Source organism: Lontra canadensis, unplaced genomic scaffold (assembly GCF_010015895.1).
Source record: "Lontra canadensis isolate GAN:19392208 unplaced genomic scaffold, GSC_riverotter_1.0 scaffold78, whole genome shotgun sequence".
In the NCBI taxonomy this organism is placed as follows: Eukaryota; Metazoa; Chordata; class Mammalia; order Carnivora; family Mustelidae; genus Lontra; species Lontra canadensis.
This window is the reverse complement of record NW_022631072.1, coordinates 1,601,767-1,617,760: the sequence shown is the minus strand read 5'-3', so window position 1 is coordinate 1,617,760 and position 15,994 is coordinate 1,601,767. Positions and strand designations below refer to the sequence as shown.

Sequence of the window (15,994 nt, the reverse complement as noted above, 5' to 3'; positions counted from 1 at the left end):
ATCTGTGATAGATTAGTCTTTGGGGGAAGATGAGGAATCAGTGCTAATGGGTGACAAAAATGTTTTAAAATTGTGATGGCCGCATGACTGAACATCCTTGACAACATTGAACTGTATGGTTTAAATGGGTGAATTGTACCATATGTGAATTTTATCTTAGTAAATTTTATTTATTTTTTTTAAAGATTTTACTTATTGATTTGACAGAAATCACAAGCAGGCAGAGAGGCAGGCAGAGAGAGAGGGGGAAGCAGGCTCCCCGCTGAGCAGAGAGCCCGATGTGGGACTCGACCCCAGGACTCCGGGATCATGACCTGAGCTGATTAACCCATGGAGCCACCCAGGTGCCCCATATCTTAATAAATTTTATTTAAAAAAAATATATATTTGAAGGGAATATTAGGTAGAAACCATAGTAGAAAGCCACTGAGTGCAAAACCTTATTCAAGTAACAGTGAATGTAGGTCACGAAGCAGGAGCCTCCAGAAGAGTATGGCCCTGCCAACACCCCGACTTCAGCCCAGTGAAACTCATTTCAGACTGCTGGCCTCCAAAACTGTCAGAGAATAAGTTGGTGGTAATTTGTTAGAGCAGTCATAGAAAACTGATATAGGTCTCAAATTAACCTCCGAAGAGCCACACATATTTGAGAGAGATTGTTGCCTCATAGTTTTACCTATTACACACTTTTCAGTCAGAGTTTAAACCATTAGTGCAGCCACCGTACATCGATCAGCTGTAGTGCCTCCATCTGAGACCTTTCTGCAGAAATGCAGGCTTGGGATAGGCCATAGTAACAGATACAGAATCACAGACGTTACGGACTGGATGGACATTTTGACATAAAGAGTAAATATCTAAATGGATTGTCCACCATATTCTGTCCCTCAGCCTGCTTTCCTCTATATGATCTCCCTGGGAAATCCCCTGGATTCAAACTTAAGCTGCAGGGGTTGCTTCCAGACAACATACACCTCATTCTGCATGTGTTTCCATCCTTTTGGTTGTGTCCCTATCGTGCGTTTCCTACAGTCTGCTCTACATCTTTACCTGAATATTCTGGCTGCAACACAAACATGGCAGCATCTCCACATGAGAGCTCCCATGTTACCTCCCTTAAGTGTTCTCCTCACTGTGTAGACAAACGTGTGACTGGCTTAAATTCCAACAAAAAACTGTGTAATAGATAAAAGTGTGAGACAAAATAGCTCTCAAGTTTGTGTGGCTCTTCAGGGGTTAATGTGATTGAGTCTCTATTTCCTGTCATGGCATCCTAATCCAACCACACGCCTTCAAGCAAACCTGGAGGCAATGTCTGTTGCGTACCTTCTCCTTAATCCTCACAATTAGTTCCCAACTCCTCTTGGTCCTAACCCCACTATTTTTTCCAGGCAGACACAGCCTCTCATCATTCTGGACTTTCAAATGTAGTCTCTTCCTGCTTCAACCCATTCCGAGCACACTGTTTCAAAGAACCGGTTGGGTCACACCCCTGCTCAGAAAACAAAGACCTCATTTGTCACCTTTGGAGGTTGCCAGGACACCAACTCATTCTAAAAATAAATATCCCATCTGTCCCATTTAAGTTCTTTATAGAAGAATCACAGATGACAAAGAGTTCTGATAGGATCCGAAAATCCCTGTTCTGCAACCCCTAAAGAAATGATGGATCCAAACAACAATCATCAATGGTTGCCACAACTGTTAGGTGGAAGATGGGTAGGACACCTGATAGGACATGACACCCCCGGAGCCCACCGATCAATCTTCAGATCACCAAAAATGGAACAACCAAACATATTCCTCCCAAAGCGATGCCAAAGGAAGTATCCAGCATCACCAATGCAGCATTCTTGGGGGGAAAAATCTAAACCAGAATCAAATCAATCCAGCTCCTTCCTCAAATGAATGGCAAGAGGAAAAAATTGAAAACAGGGTAAGTGTTAGAGTAAGAGACAGTGATGGATCCTGATTTAAACAACCAGTAAAAATATTTCTTTTGTGAAGAAAACTGAATACATTTAAGATTATTGTATGATAATCAAAGAAATCTTATTAATTTTGTTGAATGAAAATGTTATCGTGGTTTTGTTGAAATTCAAAAGATCTTGTATCAGAGATACGCTTTTAAGTATTTACAAGTGAAATTATATAACACCTAACATTCATTTTAGAATACTACAGTAAAAATTAAAAAAAAAAAAAGGGACAGATATAACAAGAACGGTAGAATATTGATCGTTGTTGAAACTGGGTGATGGGTACACAGAGTATCACTATTCTTTTCTTTCTCTTTTTATAGATTTTATTTATTTATTTGAAAGATAGCAGGGGTTGGGTCAGAGGGAAAGAGACAGTGAGAAGCAGGCTCCCTGCTGAAGGGAGCGCAGAGCCTGACTTGGGGCTCAATCCACCAACATGAGATCATGACCTGAGCCAAAATGAAGAGTTGAATGTTTAACCGACTGAGCCACCCAGACGTTCCCCTTATTCTCTGTTTTGATGTATGTTTTAACATAAAAATTTATTAAAATATGAATAATATTAGAATCATTCATTATTCTATAATAAAAAATGAACATGCCAGGAACCTCAAGTTACAATGAACACTCAAGTAGGGAATGGATATTGTGAGTTTATGTTTCTAGTCAGTGTCCTGGATAATGGAGTCTTGGAGAAGCTGGTATTTAGACTTCTAAACATTTCATCCCAGTTACGTGTGTGTGCACATATATGTGTGTGCGCATGGATATGTGTTATGTTCACATGTGTGTCTGACCTCATGGATGTGGAACAGTGCAGTTGCACAAAATTCTGTGTTCAAGAAGTGCCCATGCTTGATTTTTGAACAAAGTCCTCATGTTTTGATTTCACTGGGTCCCACAAATTATGTAGCTGGCCATACACACACACACACACACACGTATATGCATAAAAGCTAAATCACTTATGTGCATTAATAACTTCTATATCCTACAACGAGATTTATCAGTTGTTCAGCTATTAACATTTCACCCCATTTGCTTTCTCTTTCTCTTCATGTACATAACTGATTTTTGCTGAACATTTGAAAGTTGCCAATATTGGGGCACCTGGGTGGCTCAGTCAGTTAAGTGTCTGCCTTTGGCTCAGGTCATGATCGAGCCCCACATTGGGCTCCCTGCTCAGTGGGGAGTCTGCTTCTCTCTCTGCCTTTCCGCCACCACTACCCTCCCACCCCCTTCCTGCTCTCTCTCTCAAATAAATAAATAAGCAATCTTTAAAAAAAAAAAAAAGTTGCCATTATCATGCCACTTCACCCCCAAATACTTTCTCATGCATTACCTAAGAATAAGACATTTTCCTGCATGACAATATCATTACCACACCTACAAAAATTATCATCTATAATGCCATCTAATATGCAGTCAATATCCAAATGTTCTTAATTGTCCCCAAAACAACTAAGCTATTTGCTGGGTTTTTTAAAAAAGATTATTTATTTATTTATTTGAGAGAGAGATAGTGAGCACAAGCAGGCAGAGCAGCAAGCAGAGGGAGAGGGAGAAGCAGGCTCTCCGCTGAGCAGAGAGCCCGATGTGGGACTCGATCCCAGGACCCTGGGATCATGAACTGAGCCAAAGGCAGCTGCTTAACTGACTGAGCCACCCAGGTGCCCGTGCTGGTTTTTTTTTTTTTTAAATATCTAAGGTACAATCAAGATTCAAGCATTGTATTTGGTCATGATATCTCTCTAGAGAGTCTCTTTCTACTTAGAATACTTCCTCTAATTTTTTTTTTAATGATATTGGCTTTTTTTTTGAAAACCCCAAAGTAATTATCTTATAGAATGACTTCATTCAGGGTTTGTCTAATAATTTCTTCATGATTGAATTTCAGTAAAATGCTTGGGCAATAAAACTAAATACGTGATACTGTATAATTCTTACATCAATCACATTAGGAGATGCATAATATTAGTTTGTCCCACCTTCGGTGATGCTAGATTTAACCAAGTGGTTATTGAGAAGAGGATGAGATCTTTCCATTGCAAAGGTGAATTTCCCTTCTTCCCCTTCTGATATAACATCTGTGGGATTATGCTTAATTCCTGTGAAGATCTTGTTCCCCGACGCCTTTTCAACCAATAGCTTTAGCATTTATCGATAAACCTTCCCTTTGTCCATTGGGAGTTGAAAACCATATTAACTGCTTTTAGTAACTTTTTAGAAATAGCCATAAGCCAGGCACTTGGGTGGTTCAGTGGGTTAAAGCCTCTGCCTTTGGCTCAGGTCATGATCCCAGGGTCCTGGGATCGAGCCCCACATCGGGCTCTCTGCTCGCGGGGAGCCTGCTTCCTCCTCTCTCTCTGCTTGCCTCTCTGCCTACTTGTGATCTCTGTCTGTCAAATAAATAAATAAGATCTTTAAAAAAATTTTAAAAAAATAGCCATAAACCTTTATAAAAGCATTTTCTCTATAGTTTTCTGCTTAGCCTAAATTTGGCTCATTTTAAAAACTGTAAAATTGGGGCACCCAGGTGGCTCAGTGGGTTAAAGCCTCTGCCTTCGGCTCAGGTCATGATCTCAGGCTCCTGGGATCCAGCCCCGCATCGGGCTCTCTGCTCAGCAGGGAGCTTGCTTCCCCCCTTTCTCTCTCTGCCTGCCTCTCTGACTACTTGTGATCTCTGTCTATCAAATAAATAAAATCTTTAAAAAAAAACTGTAAAATTATATGACAATTTTAGAATGGTAGTTGGTTGCTCTAAAGTTTAAATCAACTTTCAGGTTCTTCCAGAATGCCACCCAAATTATCTTCTGGTATTCCCTCCAGCAACCTAGGTAAATAAATGAGTATATCCAGTGTTCCTCAGGTGTATCTCTTCCAGAACTCAAGCCATGCCTCTTGCCCAGACTACTGCCCATACAGTTCCTCTCTACTCAGTTAAACCCCTCCCCTACTTGAAGTCTCACTGGAATGCCGCGCCTAAGCCCTGCACCATGATACGTTAGTAGAAAGGGGTCTCACATGAACCCCTCCACATTGACTACTTTCTGTGCTTACCTCCTGCCTTCCAGCGCAGCTATATCTTTAAAGGGTGTGTTCTAACAGATACAAAATGTATTTAAGATTAAAAAAAAAGAAGAAGAACTAGGCAGTAAGCAGTAGTAAACTCAACAGTCAGTTTAAGAAAAAATGGTGAATTGTTACCTTTGCAGTTCACCCCCGGGGTCACACCACTTCCGTCCCTCCTCAGAGAATCACTATGGGATTTAATATTTCTTATTCCTTTCTTTCCCTTTATTGTTGGATCGCATTTGTTTGCATTTCTAAACAAAATTATTTCATTTAGCCTTCTCTGGAACTTTATGTGAAGAGAACCATTCTGTCTATATTTTCTGTAACCGGCTGTTTGTTTAACATTATGTTCCTATGAGATAAATCATGGTACTATATTTAGCTTATCATTCATTCACTTTCACTGCTATATAGTATTACAATGTGTGAAAAAATAAAATTTATTTATCCATTCTTCTTGTGATGGACATTTTTTTTTTTGTTCTTTTGGCTGTTACAAACAGACTTTCTATGAACATTCTTGTAGGCATGCACATGGGAATGGAATTGATGGCTTTGAGGGTATATAAACCTTCAACCTAACCAGATTTGACCAAACTGTTTTCCAAAATCAAAAAACCACTTATCTTTTTATGGATATCATATTTCTTTAATGAGCTGGCTAGCTATCTAAGACAGGGAAAGATCTTCTTATATTTTTTGGCCCAGAAAGAATGAACACTTAACATTTATTAATTGATTGATTCACTAATAGATAGAAAAAATTTGAGAGATTCCCTATGTTTATAATAAGGAGATAAACCAGGAAAATAAGGCAAATGTATAAATGCTTTTGAAGTTAAAAAAAATTCAAATCTTCCTAAAATGTAGTGAAAAATTAAGGGAAAAATTAAAATAGAAGGTAAATACCATCAGTAGTTCCTAGAAGATTTTAGACAGTTACAGAAAAATTGAATATCCAAAGTAGGATACTTTTTTTAGAAGGGCTCTAATACGTGTTTCGTTCCTTTTTCACTGTAACATTTTTCCACTCCTTCAAAGTCTCCAGTATTTCAGAAGCATTAGGTCGCTTTGTGGGATCATGTGACAGTAATTTCTGCAGAAGAAATTTCTGTAATGATAATGAGTCAATACTAAGAAATAGAACATAGAAATAAATAAAATTATGATTATTTTCAAGTGCTTACTTCTCTGGCATCAAACACATCTGGGAACTTCTCATCCCTTAGCGCTTTAAAAATCTGAAAATAAAACATATAAAATCATTAGGAAATTCTTTACTTGGGAGGAAAACCAAAGTTGCTTCTTAGCCAAGAAGCATGCAGGACTTCCCTTCCCCACCTTGCTCCATCCTTAACAACATGATATGTTGAAGTGTTAAGGGCATCACATGCATTATCTCCCTTCATCTTTTTTGGAATCCTATGTGATAGGTGTTTCATTACCCAGTTGTACAGAGAAGGCTGTTGGCTCCAGCCAAGTTCCCTTTATTGAGCCTCAGACCAAGCTATCCAGTTGCCTAATGCCTTTAGGAGCAACCCATTGCCTCCATAAGAAAGACCATCATCTTGCCTTCGTCCAGCCCCAACATGTCTTTCCAGTGCCACCAACCATCACTTCCTTGTCACTTATATACTCCAATAAAAATGCCACTGCTTGCTATCCCCACATTCTGCACATTGCTGTCTGAAGGCTGGAATTGCCTTCTTTCTATTTTGGGTCATTAGAAGTGAACCAATCCTTCAAAGCCCAGATTAAATACCCCCATGAAACCGAAAAAATCCCTATAGCTAGCAGGATCTCTGTCCTAGCCATCTCCACAAAGCTTCATGTCTTCTCCCAAAACATGTATAGCATTCTCTTATTTTCCTTTCTAGAATATAAGCTCCTTTAGAGCAAGGTTCATCCATTTTTATAACCCTGTAGCACTTAGCACAGTGTCTTATACAAACCAAGCAATCAATAAAAGTTTACTGACTGACTCAAGTAAGAAACAGCTGTTGTTTTATGAGGTGTACACACCTCTGGAAGAAGACCAAAGGTTTCAGTCTTAAACAAAAAGCTTTGGTTGCCCAAACATGGAAAAGATAAAATCCGTATTTCTTTTTCAGTCAACACGAATATATTCAAGCCAATCCTCACATGAGGATAATTACCATAGAGCACTTTGGAGATGACTGCAAATAATTTTTGTTGCTTAATTCCTTTTGTGAGATTAGTTACCTGTATTGTTTCTGAAAGAGTGGGACATATATAAAGAAGTTCTGCCAGAATTAGCCCCATAGCATAGATATCCACTTCTTTTCCGTATTCTTGTGAAGAAATCTAAAAAGACCAAGATATGTTTACACTCATTATTCACCCAATGTAAAGATCCATGTTTTCTGAAGCCAAGAAAGTTATTTGACCAAGATATCTTATATCATGTAATAAGACATTGTTAGCAAAACCCGACTACCCTGGTTCAATGCTGTCACTTAAGAGCTGCATCAACCATGTAAATTAACTGTCAAGGATAGAATAATCTCAACCCTAAAATGGGGATAACAAAAGTTTCAACCTCAGAGTTCAACTATGGTGTTAAATAAGATGCACCATAAGTAAATAAACAAACAAATAAATAAATAAATAAGATGCAGCAGGTAAAATAGTTAAAACAGTTCTCACTAAGTGCCTTGCATGCAAATGCTCATAGAGATGTATTTCTAATATTCTGACTGGAAGCAATGTGAATGTCCATCCATGGGAGAATGGATAAACACACTGCGGTCTATCAGGGCAATGGAATAGTACTTAGAAATGAAAAGGAATAACCTGTTGGCATCAGCAACGACTAGAAGTTCTCCAATAGACATTACTTCGAGTGAAATAATCAAATACAAAAAGATATATAAAGTATGATTCCATTCATATGAAGCTCAAGACAGGGAAAACTACTCTGTGGTGAATCAGAGCACTGATTTCCTCTGGGAAGGAGGGATGGACTGGAAAGGGCCTGAGGGAATTTTCCCAGGTGAGGACAGTGTTCTACATTTTCATAAGCTTATGGGCTTCAAAGGAATGTGCCTTTGTCAAAAAAGTACATTTAAGATATATATTTTATGGTATATAAATCATCCCCTAACAAAATGATTTTCAACTTAAAAACCACTAAGAAAATGAAAAGCACAGGGAGTCTGGGTGGCTCAGTCAGTTGACCGACTGCCTTCAGCTCAGGTCATGATCCTGGAGTACCAGGATGGATTCCCAGGTCAGACTCCCTGCTCAGTGGGGAGTCTGCTTCTCCCTCTGACCCTCCCCCCCACTTGCTCTCTCTCTCTCTCTCTCTCACTCTCTCTCAAATAAATAAATAAAATCTTAAAAAAAAAAAGAAAAGCACAATGATGAACGAATTTTTTAAAAATATATTTAGGACTGCAACATAGGGTGCAGGAGATATTTTTAAAAGTGGGAGTTAAAGGGGAGCCATCAGCCACCTGTTATCTTCCATTTTCACATTCCACAAAAAAATTATGTCTCTGTGCCACATGGTCCCCAAAGAGAACAGGTGGATGTCCTCTTCAATCTAGACTCTCAAACATCAAAAAGATGAAAAATAGATAATAAAGTATCAACCGAAACATACAAGCTCCCAGAGTAATGAAATCTACATATAAGACAAACATTCACAATCAAGAGCTGGACAACCAGGTTCGTAACAGCAATTTTCACTAGTGCTGAAAGCTGGAGCAACCCAAGTATCCACTGATGGATGAAGAGACAAACAAGATGTGATCTATCCATACAATTTGTTGTACGGATATTGTTGAGCCTTAAAAAGGAAGGGAATTCTGACATATGTTATAGCATAGGTAATACTGAGAATATTATGCTGCATGGAAAAAGCTAGTCACAGAAGGACAAATACTGCATGATTCTACTTACACAAGGTATCTAGAGCAGACATATTCATAGAGACAGCAGGATGGTGGTTGCCAGGGCGGAGGGAGAGGGGAATGTGGAGCTATTTGAGAGGTGCAGAGTTTCAGTTTTGCAAGATGAAAAGAATTCTGGAGAGGGATGGTGGAAGTGATTGCACTAAAATGTAAATATACTTGATGCCACTCAACTGTGCACTTAAAAATGGAGAACACGGTAAATTTTACTTTACATGTATTTTACCAGAATTAAAAATAAAAATGTCTTAGAATCAATAGCCTTGTTAATAACCAATTAGATACAAGGAGGCCCATTTTCATAGCAAAACACTATACATATTGAGGGAAATGCTTTAAAAATATAAGTGGTCTTGGTGAAGAAAAAAAATATTTTGAAACTTCATTGAAGAATATAAAAATGGCCTTCAGGGAGGTCTATCTTTGCTCCCAGCTGGGCAGTGAGAGGATGACACCTGCCATCTCCTCCCCTTGAGCTGGGCCATGCAATTTGCACAGGGCCATGATGATTAGTAATATACGCCACTCCTGGGCAGAGCCTGCCCAATCACCACAAGATCCTGCCATGGCCCCCTGCTATGAGGAGAGCAATGATACGGATAGGATGCTTCCTTCAGTCTGGGCTCTGGAATGAAGGAGACACGTGGGACCAAACCACAGCCAGACTGCAGCCAACACATTACAGGGGCAAGAAGTAAATCTTTGATATTCTGTATGCCCCTATGAGACTGGGAGTCACCGGTTACCATAGGATTGCCCGGAAAGGCTGTTCTTGAGAGAGGACTTGAACAAGGGGAAGGAGCCTGCGATTTCACAGTATTGGCCAATTCTGAAATGCACTTGAAATGTCATTCTATTCAGGGGCACCTGGGTGGCTCAGTCATTAAGCAGCTGCCTTTGGCTCAGGTCATGATCCCAGGGTCCTGGGATCGAGCCCTGCATCGGGCTCTCTGCTCAGCAGGAAACCTGCTTCTCCCTCTCTGACTTCCCCTGCTTGTGTTCCCTCTCTTGCTGTGTCTCTGTCAAATAAATACATAAAATCTTTCAAAAGAAAAAAAGAAATGTCATTCAACTCAATAATTTTACTTGAAGGAACCTATCACAGATGATGATGGAAATACTTGTTTTTAGAGTCAAAGATAAAGGGGAAAACATGTAAAAACTTGCTAACAGCCTAACTAAATAACCATCAAGAAGGAAAGTTACATTAATGATGGTACAGGTCAGGCATACAATGTAGTTATTAGTAAAATGAATGTGCAGATCCACCTGTGCTGAGATGGAAAGATTAGGATACACTGTTGAGTGAAAAAAATTAAGTCACAAAACAACATTACAGTAACTTGTAAAAGCATGTCCTTATATCTTTATGCAAAAAGTCTCTAGGGGCACCTAGATGGCTCAGTGGGTTAAGCCTCTGCCTTCGGCTCAGGTCATGATCTCAGGGTCCTGGGATCAACCCCTGAATCAGGCTCTCTGCTCAGCAGAGAGCCTGCTTCTCCCTCTGTCTGCGTGCCTCTCTGCCTACTTGTGATCTCTCTCTCTCTGTCAAATAAATACATAAAATCTTTGAAAAAAAAAAGTCTCTATATACATACATATTTGTGTTTATATATGTTTATAATTCAGAGAAAATTATCTGAAAGGATAAACAAGACTATGAGAAGAGCAGGAGTAGAAGGGAAGGTTAAAGAGAATTTTCCATTTTTATTCTACATGGTTCTGTGCTGTTTTAATTTTACAAGAGGCACCTGTTATCTCTAGAATTAAAAATTCAAAAGAAGTGAAAAATACATAGAAAGGAAAGGGATCTCACCTGCTCTGGGCTCATGTATCGAAGAGTTCCTTTATTACTTGTCCGATTTGCATAATCTTTCAAGGATGTCACAAGTCCAAAGTCTCCAATCTTTATGTGCTTTGTATTTACTAAAAATATGTTACTTGGCTACAGAAAAAAAAATGCAATTATTTAATTTATAAGTACCAATTCAACAGACTGTTGTCACATCTCCAAATCATATTTAACAATGGCTATTTTTATATTTCTTTATAAGGCATTTACCCTTACATGGGTAGCCCAAAACAGGATATTTAATACCGAAGGTCTTTAAAGTACCAGCTGAGGACATAAGGACTTCTCTGTCACCTGAAAAGGCTTCGGGCCTAACTGCCTTCCAATATCTGAAGAGATGCTTAGTGGAAGGTAGATTCTACTCTGCACAGTACTAGAGCATAGAAACAACCAAAAGGCTTGCTTTAAGATATCCTAATATACTAACAGTGTGGTCCAAAAAAATGGGAATTTGAGAGTCCCCATCTCAGGGAGTGGGGCTGGACATCGACTTGGTAGAAATATTGCAAATATGAGTCCAGGAATCTGTTGGGGATTGAAGCAGAAGCCCTTCAGATCTCTAAGTTTGAGATTCTCAGAATGAGTCTCTTCTCGATAAAGCTGTTAAGATATCCTATGCAGAATTTCTCCTGGGGACTTCCTTGATGTCAATTTCTCCAGGCCCCTGACAACTTCTTGACAAACATACCGCTTCTGTCCTTGAGGGCAGGCCACATTAACTGAAAGCTGATAACTAGCACTTAAGTATTTCTATGTATGTAATATTTTAAGCAGATTGAAAAAAATGGGAGGGGGACAGAATGGGGACTGTTCATTCTATTCCATAATTTTGTAGGTGGTGCTGACCAACATTCTAAAGACCATGAAAATAGGAATGTTGTTGATAAGGAGATTAACATTATGCTATTCCTGGGGTGCCTGGATGGCTCAGTTGGTAGAGCATGAGACTCTTGATCTCAGGGTGGTGAGTTCGAGCCCCATGTTGGGTGTAGACATTGCTTAAAAATATAATATTTAAAAATATATATTTTGTCATTCTTTTTTTTTTAACAGATTTTATTTATTTATTTGACAGACAGAGATCACAAGTAGGCAGAGAGGCAGGCAGAGAGAGAGAGAGGGAAGCAGGCTCTCTGCTGAGCAGAGAGCCCGATGCGGGGCTTGATCCCAGGACCCTGAGATCATGACCTGAGCCGAAGGCAGAGGCTTTAACCCACTGAGCCACCCAGGCACCCACATTTTGTCATTCTTGAAAAGGCAATTGTGAATAAAGTGTTGGGCTTTACGTGCACATGAAGAATCTGGAAAGTAATACTCACGAGAGGGCCTAGCAGAAGAGCTGACAAGGAAGAGACCATAAAGCCAGGAAGGCTGACAGAGGAGCTTCCAAGAAGCCCTCTTATAAAGATTCGGGCAGAAATTAGCAGTTAGATTAGCACCATTAACAATGAGGCTGGAATCCAGTGCCAATCATAAAGATGGAAGGCTGCAGATGCGTGTGGGGTGGGTGCAGAGAGAAAACCTTCCAATGTGGTATTCAAATTACCATGCAGGAATGTTTTGGGTTTGCAAGTGCAACTGCTGTTCCCACAGAGATCTGAACCCTGAGATTGTATTTATGATGCTTCTAAATCCAGAAGCTGGATGAGACTAATAAAAATAGCAGATCGCTTGTTATAGTTCATTAAAAAGAAAAAATAAAAACAATAAAGTCACATGTTGTCTAATCAGTTATGGTAATGATAAGGCCAAAAAAAAAAAAAAAAAGTGTAAACTTTATACAGGAAGTTCGGGGGAAAAGGGCTGAATTCACAGCCCGAGGCTGACCAAAGAGCCTGGGCCTGCAGAGGGAAAGAACCCCCAGAAGCTTTTCTCTAGAAACCTCTATGTCCCTCACCAGGATGTTCAACTAGTTTCCACCCCCCTCCATTTTGCTGTAATATATTTTATTGTTGAGGTATAACTGACATATAAGTTTCGACGTATGATGTAATGATTTGATGGTCTAATGCTTCCGATTCTGACAGAAGGTGGTAAATGCTGGTAGACTTTATGCAATACGGACTTCCTAGGGTGAAGACCATCCTCTGGCAAAAACCACCCACAGCTGGTGTCATGTGAAGCATCAGAGAGAAAGTGCCTGCCTCCGTCGGCCTCTTCTCTTAGGTGGGATAAAGCAGCAAATGTAGCAGCGAAGCTAGAAAAGTTAGGGGAGGCCAGAAGGCTGAGGAGTAGTATTAAAGTCTGACCTTTGAGCAATTGCAGATATGGAGCAAACACTGTCTGCAAACAGACCCAAGGAAAGATCACCCGGTGACCAGGGCACAGGCAGCGTGGGAGACGGAAATGCTAGGGAAAGGAAGAGCCAGGCAGAACCTGTCAGTTTCATGGATTCATCCAGAAGCGGGCCTGGGAGTTAATACCCAAATGTCTGCATTTATTTGCAGATTACTTTATAATTAATTTGCCTAATTTTTTATTTAACTATATATATGATTTATTCCAAGGTGGAGGTATAGCCATTCTACATGTATTCTTTTGAACATAGTTCTTGTAACCTTCCAACTTTAAAATGCACCTTTAAGATATTGTTAAAGGAAGATGGAACCAGGGGCACCTGGTGGCTCAGTCGGTTAAGCGTTTGCCGTCGGCTCAGGTCATGATCCTGAGGTCTTGGGAGGGAGCCCCGAGTCAGTCTCCCCAGTTGGTTGGGCGTCTGCTCTCCCTCTCTCTGCTCATGCGTTCTCTCTTGTGCTCTCCCTCTCTCTCTCAAATAAATAAATAAAATCTTCAAAAAAAGAAAGAAAGAAAGCAAAAAAGATGGAACCAGGTGGATTCCAACACAAAGGCCTCAAGCCTCCAGCTCCTGGGGGCAGACCAAAGACACACTTTTATGGGCCAATTATTCCCGTCTAAGCCCAACAACTCTATATCCAGGAGCTTCTTTTTCTCAAGAAACTTTTAGCTTCATTCCTCATTCCTGGCTTATCAATGAGCAGGGTAAGCAGACAGCCAAGATCCATAGAGACGAGGTGCTTCTGCGGGATCCAGAGTGATCAAGAAGGGCTATGTAAAGAAACTGAGACCAAAGAAGACAAGCAGAAGAATGGGTCGAGCAAAAAGTACAAAGCCTCAGTGCTAGGATTCCTCATGGCTACTTTGTAATGGGAGGAGGCAGGTTACAGGGAAGAGAGATTGGGGGACACCGTGTAAAGCTCTCCTGTCCCTTCTTTCATTTTGATGAGAAGGCAAAATGGAAAAACAGCTCATCTAGACCATGAAAGAAGCGAGAAAGTCCACAGAAAACAAAAATACAAAGGTATGCTATGTGTTCCAAGTTTTGGATTACTAGTTTTCCAATCGTAGGGTAGAAATGTCTAACCAAATCCCAAGAAAATTCTAGACTCTGGACCCAGTATCTGGGACTGCCCTCAAGAGTAATGACTTAAGAAATTAGGAGGGGGTGCCTGGGTGGCTCAGGGGGGTAAGCCTCTGCCTTCTGCTCAGGTCATGATCTCAGGGTCCTGGGATCGAGCCCCACATCGGACTCTCTGCTCAGCGGAGAGGCTGCTTCTTCCTCTCTCTCTGCCTGCCTCTCTGCCTACTTGTGATCTCTCTGTCAAATAAATAAATAAATAAATAAAATCTTAAAAAAAAAAAAAAAGAAATTAGGAGAATCACCTTCCCAAAACCAGTCACGGGAGTCCCTTCTGCTTGCCAAACAAGCCTGAGTAGCGGTAGAGGCAGGGACAGAGCGGCCCACTGGTGTGCCAGCCACAGTAACCATCTGCACACGGATGTTCAGCTTCCGAAAGCTACTGGTACTTGAACCCAGAGTATGATGAGCGGCCAGATAGCAACAGAAGTGAATGAGCTCCTGCCTATAGGGCTCCTTCTGACTGTCTCGATAAATTCATTTGTCCTGGAGGTCTTCTGTGTGCTGCTATGGAATGGTATTTGGGGCAAGTTCTAGATCCATTCTAACTTTAAAGGATTTAAGTATTTTTCAGGACTATCCGTCAATTCTAAAACTAGAGAAGGTAAATTTAAAAATGACTATATCATATTTATCAAATCTGAACAGTACATTTTCCATTTACCTTAAGGTCTCTGTGAATTAGGTCTTTGCTGTGTATATAGTTTACACCTTCTGCTATTTGTTCATATAATTCCAGAGATAAAGGTTTGTCTTGTTTCTTGCCTCTTCTGTCGTCAATCCATGCCTCCAATGTCCCCTTGTCACAGAATTCCATTTGGATGAGAAGGCACTTAATCTTTGGTCTGGATATAAAATTCACAGTACGTTACAAGTAGCAATAAAAATAAATTCGTAAAAAATAACCTTTCTTTTTAAAATTGTACTTTATCTCCTTAAGAATCCCCAAATAGGTCTCAAAACAGAAATCTAAATATAACAAACGTGATCAAAATATAGTAAGTCGTCTTTTCATTTAAATCCTAAGTTCCCAAATGTCCAGAGCTTTATTTGTGAACTATAAAGTATGAGTCTGACCATTCTTTAATGGTGAAGGATCCTGGATCACCTTTGCTAATAGGAATAAGAACATTAACGTGACGGAATTAAAGAAAACCAAAGTTCACCACAACATAAAAGAATTCTGGAACATTTTAATTTACCATCAACCTACTGAGTTCTGTTTTGTGGAAGGCCTAGAACAGGCACCTAGAGATGGAAAAATGAGTTAGATGCCATCCTTGCCGTCATGCGAGTTACGGTTTAGTGAGAGAAATACATGCAAAACAAATTGAAAACAGCGTAAGGAAATGTCCTCAAAGAGTAGTGCCAATAAATTCCTATGACATACCCATGAGGACTGAGTTTGCTAACCATGCTTTTATGTTGCTTTCTCAACTAGCTTGGCCTCAATATTAACTTATATTCTTTGAACTTATGTTGGCTAGAAAATAGGAAGAGAAAGCCAAGAATTTGCTAAAAGCTGAGGTCCTGTCTGTATGCTGATGGTCAGTAACTCCTGAAACTAATGATAAAGCTCTCAATTACCTCTCCACCATGGGGTGGGGCTGGGGCTGGAGTCGGGAGTCAATAAATGAACAGGACCTCAATGTCCTCGGGATTTCTGTGAGGATAGTCCTCAAGAAACACTGGCTGGCTTTCAGAGGGACATGCC

The 15,994-nt window shown here is 40.1% G+C and overlaps 1 protein-coding gene and 1 non-coding gene across 4 annotated transcripts in view; one reads left to right on the top strand and one right to left on the bottom strand.

Moving 5' to 3' along the window:
• Positions 1–4,694: 4,694 nt before the first annotated feature.
• The window catches only part of EIF2AK2 (eukaryotic translation initiation factor 2 alpha kinase 2), a 30,837-nt gene continuing 19,537 nt past the window's right edge, over positions 4,695–15,994 (bottom strand). Inside the window, exons 12-16 of one of the 3 annotated variants that reach the window (XM_032881866.1) lie at positions 14,945–15,123; positions 10,809–10,937; positions 7,281–7,382; positions 6,245–6,298; positions 4,695–6,153 (exon numbers count right to left, since the gene is read on the bottom strand). In XM_032881866.1, coding sequence (XP_032737757.1) covers positions 6,046–6,153; positions 6,245–6,298; positions 7,281–7,382; positions 10,809–10,937; positions 14,945–15,123 — 572 coding nt within the window. In that variant the 3' untranslated portion in view covers positions 4,695–6,045. Of the gene's footprint in view, positions 6,169–6,244; positions 6,299–7,280; positions 7,383–10,808; positions 10,938–14,944; positions 15,126–15,994 lie in introns of all 3 variants that reach the window. The other 2 variants (XM_032881865.1, XM_032881863.1) reach the window with 2 other exon arrangements.
• TRNAK-CUU lies at positions 11,761–11,833 on the top strand. Its single transcript has one exon. It is a non-coding gene; the product is annotated as a tRNA-Lys (tRNA).